We start from the raw sequence: 17,130 nt of genomic DNA, 5'->3' as shown, positions 1-17,130 counted from the left end.
CAGTCCCGAGTGTGCTAGGATATAGAATTCGCTACAATTATATTATAAGATGAGAGAAAAGTAGTAGGGGAATAAAAAGAAAATATATTCAGAATTTTTTTTCAAAGGTTGAAGTTAGAGATTAAAAATATCGAAACCTCGGGCGAATGGAAGAGAAGCTTTTTTTTTCTTTGCTTTCATTTTATTTTAGAAGGGAAATTCTAGGCTACCAGGAATAATTTAGAATCGGGTCATTAGGTCTAAAATGTATTAGAAAAAAACTTATCAAAGAAATACTTATAGAAATTCGGTTTGAAAGAATTTAGTTTGGGTGGAATTGCGTGCAAAATGCAATTTACATTGACTAGAAATAATTTTATTTTCCGATTATAGTTTCAAAATGAGATCTTACTAAATTTAGAGCAAAATCAGACTTCTCATATTAATATGTATGCTGAGAAACTGCTGTATGGTTCATAATGAAATTAATTTTCCGGTCTAACCAGAAGATTATAGAGAAGTAACTATCTAAGCTTTAGAATAAAACACAGGGCATGTCAAGTTCGCCGCAAATTCCCACCAAACCAAATCACCACTAAAACTTTACCGCCTAGCGCCGTAAAATTAAAAAACATTCACTGCGTACTTGCGTAGGTATATGTACTTATTTATAAATTATATTTTATCGATGCAATATTTTTAAAAATTCGTTACATTTAACATCGCACTATTCCGACAGGGACGTACCCGGTATTTCCCGGATAACTATGCCTATTTGTATAACCAAGGAAAAAGCGCCAGTGATGAAACTCCGAATTAAGAAACTCGGTTTTTTGGCTAAGATCAAAGTGTAGTATCTTGTTCATTATATATATATACCTAATTATTAAATTAATTCAATTAATTAAAGTTGTTTTGCCGACGGTAACCGTCGAAAACCAAAGTCAGAGTACCATGAGGTAGTATACCAAATGTGTAGATTCCTATAGTGGACAAACATATAAATATACAAACAAACACTCATCTTTACATTTTAGATTATAATGTACTTCATGTATAACTCATACAACTAAATATATATTATATAATATTTCTTCATTTTTTTAAAATAAATATTGAACCTTCTAAGGAAATTCCTCTGCATAGTAAAAAAATAAATGCTTAGTTCAATCGCTCATTTTGCGAAATGATTGCAATTTAAAACAACATTTTAAACGTTCGATCGTGTCAAACAAAATCGAAAAAAACTAATTTTCAAAACAAGAAATTTAACCACGTTTTATTGTCTCGGAAATACGCCAAATCGAAAATCGAGTCAAAACTGGATATCAAAAGTTGAGTTTTACAAAACAAAAAGCAACGCCTAGTTGAGATAAAGAGTTGTAAAGCCGGTCAAACTAGGAAAAAGGCCGAGAGTGGAGAGTGGCTGTTAGCATTTCAATCCGAACTATTCCATCACTTTGTTATCTCAGTCGCAACAGAAACGTGAAATCTCGTCCAGTTATTAAGAAAACGGCAAAAGGGTGGCGTAGCACTCGCCATCACCGCGCGCCGTATTGCGGGAGAGCCCCGCTCGAGTGCTAGTCGAGGAAGAGGCTTTGTCATGACGTCATGATGTGTTTGCACACTGCACTGTCAACATTACGCGGACCCAACTCGGGGAAACGTGTTGTTGCTATAGAAATAGAAAGCGCTTTTGACAACTGCGGCTAGCTTCTAGATCATCTCTTCTTCACTCCGCGCCGCTCGTTTGATTGTTCAGTATTTCCTTCTCATTGCGCTCTTGGTTTCAGCCCCGATTTTTAGCCGATTTTTTTTATCTCTCCGATGATGGCGCTGCAGTACCATTTGACAAAGCGTTTCCCCGTCTCGAACGTTTGTTTAGTTAAACGTTAAAGTCCCCTTTTCGCTAAGCCCGCGAACCCTCTTATTTGGCCATTTCCAAAAGTGACAGCCATTCTTTCAACTACCACCCGCCCCCCCTTTCGACTCCCACTTACAATTCTACCGTAAGCAGCGAGTTTCAGATGCAAACTGTACTTTCATTTGCTTTGGCTGCTATTGTCAGGTTAATCGCTACGGAAATGTAGACGAATGTCTATGGGATTTTATATTTCGTGGAATTATCTAACTTAAAATTAATCTAGCAAAATTGCGGACTTATATTTGAAGCAAGGGCATTGCTATGGTTTATCAATTATAAATATTCATCATGGTAGATTCATAGTTCGATAATAAATTTTAGAGATCGGCGTTTGAATAAGAAATTTATCCAATTATTTATTTCTATTCATAACCGACAATAATCCAAAAAATATCAGAAAAAAAACCGATTATTTTTGCATGTTATAGCGTATATTATAACAGGATTGGCACTTTTCTGATATATTTAATAAAATCAAATCAAGGTATTTCTTATTTCTATGGATATTTTGATTTTATTGAATTTAAAAAAAATTAAGGCTCTTTTACAGTTTAATTAATAGATACTTTGCTTCCATAGGTTATGTAATATAAAATTAGATTAAATTAAATCTTACTTATTTAATAACTATTTAATTTATTAGTTTTAATTTCTATCGAACATTTTGTTTTAAATTTTTATCCCCCCATTGAAATACAATATTTGCTTCTATAGGTTCTATAAAATAAAATAAAATAAAATTTTAATTGATTTTATTTAATATATTAGTTTAAATAACTTTATTTAAATACGCGATATGGAAACAAAAATTAGAATTTTGAAAATTAAGCTTCTAAATGTATACAAAAATAAAATAAAATTTGCTATTAGGGTAATTAGCATATTTTAAACTTTAAAAAATAATATTTAACAAGATTATAATTTAAGCGGTAATTATAATATTTGGTAAACTTCCCTAAGGCGTTGAAATATTAGAAATCCAAAGGAAATATAATAAAAACTTGTTTTGATTCAACGACAGTATTGCGATAAGGCTAATTTATAGGTCTAAGAATTATTAGATTTGAAGCTAATGGAATGTTTTAATTGATTTTTCCTTAGTTCTGTATCAAAAGCGAGTCAAACGAGAGAAGCGCTGCAGGCGGAGACTGCACGAACAACTGGAGAGCGAAATGAAGAAGAGGTCCCAGTACGAAGACGCGCTCAGGAGTACGTCCGGAGAAACGCTGAGATTACTCAACGGTAAGACCTCTAGCGACATCTAGCCGCGGAAGAGGCAAACTACACCACTCATTCATTATTTCACACATTTATTATTATTATTGTTTGAATTTAAACTGTAGAAAAGCTCTCATTAAATTATAATATCGATGCGTAAATTTTGAATTAGTTTTTTATTATTTCATATTTTTTATTTAAGATTTTACATTCGATAGTGGCGCTTTTAAATTAAAATTTTTACTATAAATCATACGGCACGAAAATCAATTCAGCGGTAAAAAAATTGCTTAATTGATTGAATTACAATACAACAGCTAACCTAAAGAGTAATGTGGTCAAATGAGAATCTAAATAAAACTATAAAATTAGATTTAAATGCAATTGAAGCTCTTTAATATATAAGAGTTATGAATTATGTCAAAATGCAGCACTATAAAGAATCTAAATAGGACAAAATTAATCTTCTAATAGTCATAATTTAATATCATAAAATGGACTTGAAATTCAGTATGACAAAATAAAGCTATAAAATAGAATAAATTATATAATATTGTTCCATAAGTTTGGTGAATATTTTACTGAGAGCTAGTAACGAAGTGACGTCATCACAAGAAGAAAATTTCCCTTAGTGAGGTGCTGCCAAAGGCTACGTGTAACAATATTATACACTTATTATTAACGCAAATTCAGTTCTTAAATTGACGTGAATCTAAACAGAACCAAATCCAACCTAAACCCGCAACAAATTCAATTCTAAATAGACCTAAGCGCTCCATAAAACGTTCCAAATATAAATTTCTAAAATGTTTCGTAAAACATTCCAAATACAAATTTACAAACATTTTCGTAAAACGTTCCAAATACAAATTTACACTCATTTTCGTAAAACGTTCCAAATATAAATTTCCAAAATGTTCCTAAACGTAGCTACAAATATAATCGTAAAACGTTCCAAATATAAATTTCCAAAATGTTCTAAAACGTAGCTACACTCATTTTCGTAAAACGTTCCAAATATAAATTTCCAAAATGTTCTAAAACGTAGCTACAAATATAATCGTAAAACGTCCAAATATAAATTTCCAAAGTGATTCGTAAAAAGTTCCAAATATAAATTTCCCACATGATTCGTAAAACTTTCGAAATATAAATTTACAAAATGTTTCGTAACACGTTCCCAAACTTTCCAATATAAATTTCCAAAATGATTCGTAAAGCGTTCCCAATATAAATTTCCAAAATGTTTTGTAACACGTTCCCAAACTTTCTAATATAAATTTCCAAAATGATTCGTAAAGCGTTCCCAATATAAATTTACAAAATGTTTCGTAAAACGTTCCCAAACTTCCCAATATAAATTTCCAAAATGATTCGTAAAGCGTTCCCAATATAATTTTACAAAATGTTTCGTAAAACGTTCCAAATACAAATTTCCAAAAATTTTCCAAATATAAATTTCCAAAATGTTCCTAAACGTATAGCTCCAAAATATTCTAAAAGTTGTAAAACTTCGTGAGAAAAATAAAGTGCATTTTAGCTCAAGGGTAAAGAAGCATTTTCCAGTTCGCTACTCCCCGAATTCGCGAAAGCTTCGAAAGGCATTCTCTACAAAGACAACGGAGAGAATTGGCAGTCAAATTGGCGCGTAAAACGACGCTGCGGACCGAGTGGAAATGGGAGAAAATCCTATTAAGGACGACTCCAACTCGAAACTTGTTGAACATTTGGAGATGGCCTAACCCGATTTCGGCAGCCTTTCATCTCTCAGTCGCTCCACTCCGTCGGCGTAAGAGGCGAGCCCTATAACCCCGCGAGAGGACCCTACCCCGTTCCACGAGTCAGGTGTATATACCGACGTGACTTCTCGTATTTGAGGAAACTCGACAATTTAACCCTTTTATACTCTTTCGCTTTGCACTCGAGATTTCATTTCGCTTTTCGACTTAACGGGATTCGTCTCCCCGTTCGCTTTGCCTGTCGCTACGCCGGAAAAGCCCTAATGGAAAAGAGGCTCGATTCCCGTCGTCCTCAGCGCCATCCGTCGACGGGTTTATCGGTAAATAGGAGAAACGGAACGGGCGACTGTTTATTCCCGAGCGAGAGCGGCTACTCTTCGTTAATTAGTGGAAATGATTTTTCCGTTCAGAGTCCCTTTCCAAAGCTCCGCGGAATAAACGAGTTGGCCGTTGATTAATTGTAACTCCGTCTATGAGATTCTGTTTCTAAGGTGGGGTGGCGGAGTGGTTAGCGCTTTCACCAGGTTCGATCCCAGCTTGTGGCCCTGGGTGAAAACTCGGAACTACTCCTTCCGCATTGAGTTTGCAAGTTCTCTACTTATTGGTTAAAGGGGTTTTCAACCCTTTCCTTCGATTTCCCCTTCCATAAAAACGTATCGAGGTTAACGGTAATAGTTAGTGTAGGGAGCTGTTAGCTCGCGTGGCATGAAGGGCTTGCCACCACCTTCCTACGCATTGTAACCCGGCTCCCTGAATTAATGGCTTTAAAAGTCGCTTGATGACTTAGGCCTAAGGTGGTGCCTTGGGTATTAGCCTAGCTGATTTTATTTTATTATTTCCTGTTTCTCTAAAAACTTGTTGAGGTAAACGGTAAAAGTTAGTGGTATCTAGGAGCAACAAACACAGCACCCCACACAAGGAGAACGCAACCCGTCAAAAGTCATGCATTTTCTTGCGTACAGTTTTAATTGGTTAGACGCTTTAGCACCTGCTGCCGTCGGAAGGGGAAAATTCGGAAATTGTCCTCCCCTTTCAGTAAATCGTTCAGCGTAAAGTATCATCCAATGAAATTTGTACACAACACTGCGTTAGCGTGTTTAAAGGCTAGAGCTTGTGTTAGTTGCTCGTAAGGGGCCTGTAGGGTTTGCCGCCACCGTCCTACGCATTGTAAAGTCGCTAGCGGACTTAGGCCTAAAGTGGTGCCTAGGTGCTTATTAGGTGTTCAATGAAATTGCAGAATTTTCGTCTGATAAGCTGACACTTTGTATTTAAATTCAACTGTTCATGAGATTCTCACATTCACCGCTACGTGGAATCGGTTCAAATCAGTCAATAGTTTCATTAGGCAACACCTTTTTATACTTAAAGTAACAGTCAGCTGTATCATTGCCACCTGTATTATGATAAGGCCGTTTTTAATAGAGATGGCAATGAATCTATCCGATTCTTCGAAAAAACGATTTACTGGAGTTCGTGGTGCCATCTATTAATATCAAAGGAAGCTAAGATTCAAAATAGCTAAACTATAACGTCGTCGGAGAACCATTTTAGAGTATTATAATTAGACAACTTATATTCTACTTAGTGTACTTTCACCTAAAGTATACATCCCATATAAAATACATTGTTAAAAATTACTATAATTTAAGTTATCGTCCAATTTACAAACGAGCCAATCAACGCGAGCGGTACTTTTATGTCCCGCCTTTTGGGTCATAATGTATCGTAAGCATCTTGTTTTTATTTCTACGCTAGCGACATCTGTTGAAAAAAGAGCTACTTCTTTAAATCAGAGTAGTAGACGAAGAATGTATTTATGTATTCTTAACGACACTGACCAACATTTCGTCAAATTTTTGAGGCCATGATCAATAAACTTGATTTCAATTACGGTAGTTGAGTAATTTCAATTTGTTTTTTTTACATTTGAGATGTAATATTCAATATGCCAAATATATCAATGAAAGTTTAACGACAAAAATCGTCGCAACATGTAGTCAACTTCCTTAACTGTAAATAAATAATTAAATAAAATGTATGTACAGTATATAAACCAAACTTAAACATATCCTTAAATTATAATATAATAAAAATTATAACAAAAACATTACCTGAATTTACTGAATTTTCTTCTCAGAAATTTGTCAATTTGTTAAAAAACTAACTGTTTAATTTATTAACTCAGTTAATAAACGAGATACAAACGTTTACACGACGTGAGTCGAGACGTGGTTTTTATGCAGACTTTACTCGTAGAAATGGTAAAATGCACACTCAATCCTGGATCTAGTAGCTTTTAAAACGATTTTTTCTTAAAAGTTTGTGGTGCGGGCCCCCTGGTGGTGCGGGCCCCAAGTCAGTTGCCTCGCTCGCCTGTGCCTTAAAACGGCCCTGCAAGGTACAGTATAGTAATAATAATAATCAGCTAGGCTAATTAATACCCAAGACATCACCTTAGGCCCAAGTGTAATAACGACGGGGACTATTCCATAAGCTACGCGTATGTACAATAGTAATCGAGGCGCGGGTGAAAAGGACGAATGTATTCGGCGTGTGAAACGAGCTCTTTGGAATCGGGGGATTGTCCGATTGATAAAGAGTGCGCCAGCAACTTAATGGCGCTTTTGTTCCTAATTAGATTAACGGTTGGAGAATTGATTAATTAATAAGGAGGAAAAGGCGTTTGATCAATTAAAGCGCGACTGGAATGTTATTGTCGATTATTTCTAATGGAATGACTGTCCCCGATGGAACAATTAGGAGCTCAGGAAATGGATGAATTGTCATCGACGATTTCTCCCCGACACATTTTTTGTCAGTAATGATTCTGACGATACACGCCTTTTTTACTATTAAATTAATGCAGCAGGACTCATGATGTTCTAAAATTTAAAATAATGACTTTTTGTAATGAGTTTTGAAGCAGTTATTTAAATTTATTTAAAATTGGCTTTTTTCTAATAAAATAATGGTAAAGCGGGACCCATGATTTTTAAATTTCAAAAATAAATTAATGTAATGATTTTTGAAGCAGTTATTTAAATTTAAGTAAAATTGGCTTTTTTCTAATAAAATAATGGTAAAGCGGGACGCATGATTTTTAAATTTCAAAAATAAATTAATGTAATGATTTTTGAAGCAGTTATTTAAATTTAAGTAAAATTGGCTTTTTTCTATTAAAATAATGGTAAAGCGGGACTCATAATTTTTACACTTCAAAAATAGCTTAATGTAATGATTTTTGAAGCAGTTATTTAAATTTATTTAAAAATGGCTTTTTTTCTAATAAAATAATGGTAAAGTGGGACCCATGATTTATTTTTAATTTAAAAAATTGCTTAATGTAATGAGTTTTGAAGCAGTTATTTAAATTTAATTAAAATTGACTTTTTTTCTATTAAATTAATTGTAAAGCAGGACTCATGATTTTCTAAAATTTCAAAAATTGCTTAATATAATGATTTTTGAAGCAGTTATTTAAATTTAAGTAAAATTGGCTTTTTACTATTTAATTAATGGTAAAGCAGGACTCATGATGTTCTAAAATTTAAAATATATAATTTTTACGTAATGACTTAATTATTTAGAAGTGGTTAAACGTTTAGTCTACTGTACCTGACGTCTAAATTTCAAAGTCTTAAAAATATTGAAAGTTTAGAATTAGATTTAAACAGCCATATTTTTAATTGAATTAATTTATTTAAAGGGAGTACATTCTACATCGAAAAATCGTTTGCTAACAGAAACGCGAAATTAGGTACTTTTTACTCCCGTTAATACTGATCAGTTGAATTAACAGGCCTGAGAATTCACAACCGTTCCAAATAAAAGGGTTCATTTGCACCGGTACCTTTAATGCAGAAAAACCCATACACTTAAATTTAACGCAAGTCATACACATTAGTAAAAGCAAATATCGGGAATTTTACGACGTAAAAGCGCCATCTAGAAATAATAGTCATAAAATTCGAGGAAAAACGTATAGAAAGAAATGGTTGCTGCCCTCCCAATACAAAGTACAAACGAGGCTATAGTTGAAATGGCGCAGATTTTACCCAATTCGCAGCCTTTGTCGACAATGCCAACAAAGGCAAATAAGGTGGAAGTCGCGGTAGGCAGTGGTGGGAATGACTTTTTACGGTAAGGGGCTTTTTCCCTCCAATCGGCAAATTTTCCTCTTGCTGGAATGGTTCGGTAATACGCGCGAAATAAGGATTTTAAACGGAGGGAATTCAGTTCCCAAAAGCTCCGCGGCTTTCCGAGTACGAATTTGCGTCATAAAGGCGCCCCCTCTCGACTACAAATTGCATCGGAAAGAGGCCATTTAAAAGGGAAAGCGGACCATCAAAGGGAAAACGCGATGATTTTTCTTAACACTCCAGCAGAGCCACAGGCGGAAAAAAAGTAGTGCGATGGAATTAAGAGAAGTGGCGGAGGGATATTTTCGAAAGCTCATTTTCATTTACGAGCCTAATTCCCAAGTTTTTCTCCCTCCACGCGACAGTCATGTTTTTAAGAGATGGAAAAACATATTCAAATAAGGATAAGGTTCTTTTATTGGAGCCAAATTTATCCTGGTTTGTTCCAAATTTCACTCTGTAGAATGCGCGGTAAAGAAATGAGAATTTGTTGAAAAATTAGAATTTTAAAATAAATTTTGAATGAGGTATGTACTTAAATTTATGAAACGAATTTTCCATTAGCTGTTTGCAATATCCTATTAGTGAATTCTCAATTAATTTATTCTTTAGGACCTAGTTAGCTCCAAATTTCACTCTGTACAGTTCACTGCGTAGACAAGGGGAGGGTTTCCGTGTCAAATCCCCCCTTGGTGTAACTTTTGTTGTACTAAATTTTCACCCCCTTCTCGCCCCCCCTTAGTTATTTTACATAGTTAACCCCCCCCCCCTCGAAGAATTTTTGGCTACGCCACTGGCAACGAATGAAAATTTTTAGAAAAATTTGAAATTTCAATTTCAATGAGGCATGTACCTAACATTATAAAACGAATTTTCCGTTTAGTGTTTAAAATATTCTATTAGTGGATTCTTCTAGAGTATTTTAATTCGGTGACGTTTAATAACATTGTTAATAACTATATACATTAGGTACAAAAATAGTTAAAAATATTAACAGCATTTTAGCCAACTATACAATCTAATAGTCACAACCAGGCTAACTAGAAACTTGACAGAGAAACATTTTAGAAATTTAAACTTCCTGAAACAGATGACCCTAATAATGGAGGATACAAATATTAAGGAGTTGAAGCTATAAAGTGCTTTCTCTAAGGAATGGAAACTCCTATATTTAGTTATTCTCGCTGATTACATATGAATTTATACTTCCAACAATTGGTTAACCTTATCATCCATATGAAAAACTATGATGGTAGTTGATATTTACCTAGAACCTTTATTAAAGGGTTAGCCTGTATTTAAAAAAATTTCATAACAGTTTATTAAAAAACGAATACAAAATACAAAATAACAAGTGTTAATTTACTAAGTTTTTACTAAGTATATATTTCCATTGTGAGGTAATTATTTTCAAGTGCTCTCTGATGATATTTCGCAGATGAGTGTAGCGTTTACCCATAACTAATTGAAGTGTTTGAAACGTAAGAACAGTTAATATTTTCCATAAGTTATGTCCAACAGTTAAACATAAACGTTCTTTGAACGACACGACAAAGCCTCCAATGTATCTTGTAAGCCGCGAAAAGCAAAGCAAAAAAACGGACGACATAACGTTGCTCTTTGTCACACGATAGAAGCCAAAAGATCCCGTATACCAGAGCATGTGCCCCGTTGAATAAGTGAGGGGTTGCGATAGTCCGAGGGGCTCAGACCCCGCTTACCCCTCGTCACCCATCGAAAGCGGTTAGCGCTGTCGAAGGCGCGATCGGGGAATTCCCCCCGAAAAGGGTCACTACTACAAAGATATCAAACGGAGTGGGGGAAATGTTCAATGATATCTCCTCTTCAAAGATGGTGAATCTTGGACGAATGACTATGGAGATGGCTAACGTGGTCCGTCAAGTTTAAAGTAATTAGTTAAAATATGAATATAAGACAATAGATATTCAAATATAGTATTGAAATGTGCTTAAGCAGTCTTTTAAGCTTTTTATAAGGTACCTTGTAACATTTTTTTAATGATAATGGACAACCATCAAAGTCAATCATAAATTTTAATTTAATGAATATTTTTAATACACGTCAAAAAAATTAAATTAATTTTAAAGTTTAAAAAATTCCGTAAGGATAGTTACAATTTCAAAGCTAGTTGAGAATTTTAGTATTGCTTATTTTTGAATTCCTATTTTTAAATTTCGATATTTACCCTAAATATACTAATACATTTATTGACCTCTAGCAAGAATCCATACCTCTACTTGGAATGCTTATCCTGGCGTATCGCGTGTGGTAAGATCACTCTGACGGCTTTGGCCCCGCCCACGAAAGAAAAAATCCCCTCTGCGCGTGCTCCCCTCTCAAATAGTTGTTTGTTAAGTTAACATAGTGACGTCAAAAAAACCGTCAGCCACATCGAGAGGTATGGATTCCTGCCTCAATTTAACATAACTTTCCCTCTTAAAGGGACTTTCAAGGGAGAGCTGTAGGGTGGTTGAAGTCCATTTAAAATAAGTCATACGGTCGCCGTTCGTCGCATTTACAAAGTTACACTCTGATGACGTTTCAGTGACGTTTTTTGAATCGACTTCCGACCCATCACACCTCCCTTGAAAGTCCCTTTAATATACAAAGGTTTAAAGATACACGAATATATATATGAATAAATTCAGAATAACTAATCAAATTTGTTAATTAAATTAAATAAGTCTATTTTAAGAAATGATAATACATAAATTTAAAATTTAATTGGCCTTCTTAAAATCTATTCGAAAAAATTAAATATCAAAACAGTTCCAAACAAGTTGGCAAAATTTTCAGTGAAGCGTAACGTGTATCCGTGGTTCTTTGGTAGAACGCTCACCTGACGTGCAGGAGGTCTCGGGTTCGAATACCGCCCGATACCAACGCAAATTGAAAAAAAAATTACAACACACAATGAGAAAAAGAAGGCTCTTTTGGAAAAAGCTTTTCCCTAATTTCAAGAAACTGCGAAAGAATTGATAACACTTTGCACTTCGCAGCCCAGACGGACAGACCTACAAACCCACAGACAGACAGACACGGTGATTGTAAAAAGGGTTGGTGTCACTTGTATTAAGAATACACCGCAAGTGGCAACTTGTTTTATATCTATGCATACCCAAAGAAAGGTAGAAAAGGAATAAATCTTGTCCGATACGATACGAGAGAAATAAAGCGTGAATGCTATCGGGAAATTTTTATATTCAAAAAAGAAAATACAGAAGAGATTGCCATTTGTCACCTTGGCTGTTGCGCCCGCAGATATTTTCCAATATGGAAAAAATATTCCAGTTTTTCTGCCCGTATTACCATACCTCCTCGTACGATCCTCTTCTCGCGAATCGGCACGAGGAGTTATGTAAATGCCAATACAAAAAGAATCCACGTTGATCCATGCGCGCTAGCGAAAAGAAAAGGGGGAATAAAAAATGTGGTGCATTGTGATTTTGGCTACATCGTCAAGAAAGCTAAGCTCGTGCTTCTTGAACCAGAATAACAAAAAATAACGTTTTCACAATGCGGATAGAATATATATTTTTTAACTTAACAAGCGATTGATATAGACATTTCAAATACTACGCCGCACTACCTGCTTTTTTACCCTGATGTCATTTATATTAATATACACTAGGAAGGGGTAACACGCGACGAATAATTTTTATGAAATTTACATCTCTCGAGAATACACGCTCATAAAAAGGGTTGCATTTTTTTCAACATAAATCAACATCAGTTGTTAGTATTATATTATTAATATAGAAATATAAAAGTGTTTTACCCACACTATATGCAAATTTTAATTTTGGAAACATTGCATTATTTATTTTTGAAATGATATTCCTTAGATTGTGCCACGATAAAAAAATATTAAATTTCCTACCAAATTTTAATATTATCATTCATGCCAGAACCATCTATCCAATAAAACCACGTTATAGGCGTTTTAACTGCCGGTGGTCTTAAAAGGAACCTTTATGAAATACCCCTTCAATTTTTCAAACTATCCTGTACAGTGGCGCCAAACATTTTTAAAGCCAAAGTCAAGAGCGGCCGGAGCTGCAAACGTTGGTGTTGCACACCCAATACCTGAGGTTATATTCCCTTTAAGTTTACATTGTATCAAAAATAAATAATTAATCAACGTATGAGCGGCAACCTGAATTTGAACATATGGTTTGAGATATTTTAGATTTAAAAATAATTTAAAAAACCGGTGGAAAAATTAATCAAGTGGAAATTAAAAAAAAAACTTAAAGGTAGTTCGACCATATCATGGGAATAACAGGTGGTTTCATTGAAATTCAAACGTATAAAAGAAAAATTAAATCGTGGAATCACGGATACGTATACGTATTGGAAACACGGTTAGCAACGACATCTTTTGTACCCTTAAGTCACAAAGGACATTTTCCGAACCCCTAAAGTTAAGCGGCCAAAGAAGCCAATTTCTTTATCCAAATCGGCATTTTTTTCAATGCGAGTAAAATCCCGTAGTGTAACTAAGGCTTGGCTATCAGTTCGAGCGTAGTTTTCAAATACCGGATCGCGTTCTACTCAGACTGTACTACCTTTCCCGCCTTTACCTTAACCGCCAAGTAAGTCGAAAATTAAACATAGTGGCTATTGTGAGTCCGCATTGTCAACTAGATGGCATTACATTCGTTTTCGTGTAAGCCTCGTCATTTGTAAAGAAATAATCATAATAGGCGAATCCAGGCTTTAAAAGTCAAACAAAAAACGAACGGGAGAAAGTCACGAGGCTTTAAAACGATATTAATCAAATGCTAGGATTATATCGGGATTCGACAAAGCGTGTAATCGCTCGATTTCGGCGTTGAGCGACCCCTACCTTCTCCAAAAAAATACCTTTTTATTTCTTTACATAACATTTTTTTTTCTTTCTCGAGTTGAATTGCGAATTGTACAACAACCCAAGATAAATGATCGAAACGTTTCTATTCGATAGTTTGACTCTGGGCTTTATCGTTGTGGAAACAAGATTTTTCGGTATTGTAAATAGGTTTTCCCGTGTTTAAAAGCTTTTGTGCGTAGATTTTCGTCGAAATGGCGGCGTTACTTTTATAATATAGATGGCGCTGGTTTTCAATGCGTCCAAGTGTCCCAAGACAAATTGACCGTAACTAGGCCTATTACTGCATAGAGATATTTGGAGAGTTTTTATTGCCTGTGCGTATTAACAATACGGATGAGACGCTTAGCCTTGTCCACTACTATTTATATTATATATTATATATTATATATTATATATTATATTATATATTATATTTATTACTACTACCTTTCTTTGCCAATGACAAATTACTAGACTAAGTGACATTTTGTGCAAAATTAAATTTTCAACGCCTTTTCCAAGTTACCTAATATTTTAAATTTTAATAATATAGCGAGTTAGCTATCCGACCGTCCTGTCAAGTATTATCAGACTATAGCTTTTAAAATCAAAATTTTGATTTCAAAGTAAAAAAAATTAATTATTATTAAATAACCTTATAATAATTTGTAAATAACACGACTGCTACTTTTTGGTTTTAAAACATTTTATATCTATGTTCTAATTTAAAAACGAAACTTTTTTGCAATTAAAAAATTTACGTTTTTAAAGGCCTAGGCTTTCTTCTGCCTGTCACCCTTTAAATTTACTTTCCTTCCAAACAAATACCCTGGTGGTAGGCCAACGTGCTCTGCTGTAGGCTTACCACCAGGGTATTTGTTAGAAAGGAAAGTAAATTTAAATGGTGACAGGCAGAAGAAAATTTAGGCCTTTAAATTAGAACATTGAAATAAAATGTTTTTAAAATCAAGAAGTATCAGTGGTGTTATTTACAAATTATTATCTGATTAAACATGGTCATAAAATTTTATTTAAACGATTATGATTTTTCTACGTTTCAAATATAACAACTACAATAAAAATTGGTAGTAGCGTTGAATATTTCAAAGGATACCGCGGTACTGTGCCACTTTAAACACCTCCAAAGTGGAAATCTTGGCGACGCCACTGACTCCTAGTGACAAAAAGATAAAGTTCGTTGAGCCACCCTATCGAACGCCTTACTTCACACTCCCTTTACGATCTTAAAAGTGAAAAAATATATAAGAAAGCAATCGAAATTGAATTTAGGTCGGGGTAAATATGTAGAAAGAAAGAGCTATTCAAATATCAGCCAGAGTGGAAATGCGCAGCTTAAAATCGAAATGTTCTTCTTCTCTGTTATCTTTCACGGATCCATCTCTGGCGGGATGGGCGGATGATGGGGATCGAGATGGAGTGGAAGCGCCAGAGAGAGAGAGATCTAGAAACGCAAGCCTTTTCAGGTTGCCTTGCCAAATTGAATCAAGAAGATTTGGCCCGTTTGCGAAGGAGCCAGCGCTGCAGCTAGAAAAAAAGATTAATGGTCTCTTTCTGGCTGGGCCATCTGCCATCATACATTTAGCCCATTATTTAGCAATTTTTAAGATTCAAGAATACTCAGGCGCGCGCTTCGACTCAAACGAAACTTTCCACCCGGGAAACATACGCATTTGGAGGTCCTTTTTTACACACACAAACGTAACTGACTTTATCAAATGGTCCCGTTCGTAGTTATTCAAATAAAATCGAGTTGAAAATATGTTTCAGATTTTCTTGGTGCATTGATATTTTTTTACTAATATTAACTAAAGTAAAACCACAATGGTATTAGTAAATACATATGTATTATACTACCTGTAAGTTTAACTAACTATGTTATTTATTCACTTAAGTTATCTTTAAATTTTAAAAAGTTTTTCTATCTCAAGCCGTCGTTAAATTAGAAATAGTTTCTTCACCGAAATTTTAAATAGTCTTTTCACCAAAACTATCGTGAAAATTAAAATGGTTTATTCACCAAAACCACCTTGAAAATTAAAATGGTTTTTCACCAAAACTATCGTGAAATTTAAAATGGTTTATTCACCAAAGCTATCGTTAAATTTAAAATAGTCTTTTCACCAAAACCACCGTTAAAATTAAAATAGTCTTTTCACCAAAGCCACCATGAAATTTAAAATTGATTATTCACCAAAACCACCGTGAAATTTGAAATAATCTTTTCACCAAAACCATCGTTAAATTTAAAATAATATTTTCACCAAAGCCACCATGAAATTTAAAATAGTTTTTTCACCAAAACCACCGTGAAATTTAAATAATTTTTTCACCAAAACCATCGTCATATCTGCAATATTTTTTCAACCCAAAGCCGAGCTATCTGAAATCTCAGTGAAATGATATTTGGTTACAGAACGAATATTAATGCTTAAATTAGCAAATATCAATGTCATCTAAATATTCGTCAGTCAGAACGGGACCTCGCAGTAATAGCTGTTAAGCCTTGGCTACCATTGTGACACACGAATTTGCAGTCCTTCCGATTGCACTTTCTCTCTCCCTCTTTTTAGTGCCATTGCAGGAAGGTCGCTTCCACCAGTTCCCCGCCACCCTCACTCCAACCGTCCAAATTCGCTTTCCAATAATATTCAGACGAGAAAAAACCTTTTCCGACTCTTTTGCATTTTTACTCCGTTATTTTTACCCCCGTCCCATTTTTTACCCCCAATTTGATTCCCTTCTAGCTGCACTTCGAGTTCAATTCGGAACCCAGAGAGCATTAAAAAGCGACCCCTACCGTCGATGCCTGTCACTATAAAAGCGCGTTTCATATCACCCGCTAGTTCGATCAAAGTACGGCTGATCAGACTGGCATCTTTAAGAGAAATGCGAGGTGACCGTGAAAGGGTTTGGATAGGCTGCGTGTAATATTTGTTGCCGACTTCCATTAGTCGGGGACGATTCAGTGCGGATATTCAATTTTCCAATTAGGGTTCGCCTCGCTTCCAATAATTCCTCCATTTCTCCTTCGCCTAACCCCCAATTTTAGCCTTCGTTACGTTAAAAAAAGGGGGGAAATAAAAAAAACCCTAGGCTCGAGCTGATAGGTCATTAGATACCATATCGAATTAAAGGGGAATCCGTTATGAAACAAATGCCAGGATACGAGACTCGCATTCAGCTTAATTTTTGAACGATTAGCCTTCGAGGTTAAATCTTGGGCTTGTGAGGCTTGTA

The 17,130-nt window shown here is 34.8% G+C and overlaps 1 protein-coding gene across 3 annotated transcripts in view; it reads left to right on the top strand.

The window, feature by feature from the left end:
• The window catches only part of LOC149943309 (uncharacterized), a 160,222-nt gene that overhangs the window by 112,302 nt on the left and 30,790 nt on the right, over nucleotides 1-17,130 (top strand). For all 3 annotated transcript variants that reach the window (XM_090177737.1, XM_090177736.1, XM_090177735.1), the window contains exon 7: nucleotides 3,005-3,145. In XM_090177737.1, the coding sequence (XP_090033863.1) occupies nucleotides 3,005-3,145 (141 nt within the window). The remainder of the gene's footprint in view (nucleotides 1-3,004; nucleotides 3,146-17,130) is intronic.

This window comes from Leiobunum rupestre, chromosome 6, assembly GCF_980474605.1.
Source record: "Leiobunum rupestre chromosome 6, qqLeiRupe1.1.hap1, whole genome shotgun sequence".
Classification (NCBI taxonomy): Eukaryota; Metazoa; Arthropoda; class Arachnida; order Opiliones; family Sclerosomatidae; genus Leiobunum; species Leiobunum rupestre.
This window is presented reverse-complemented; position numbering and strand designations above follow the sequence as displayed.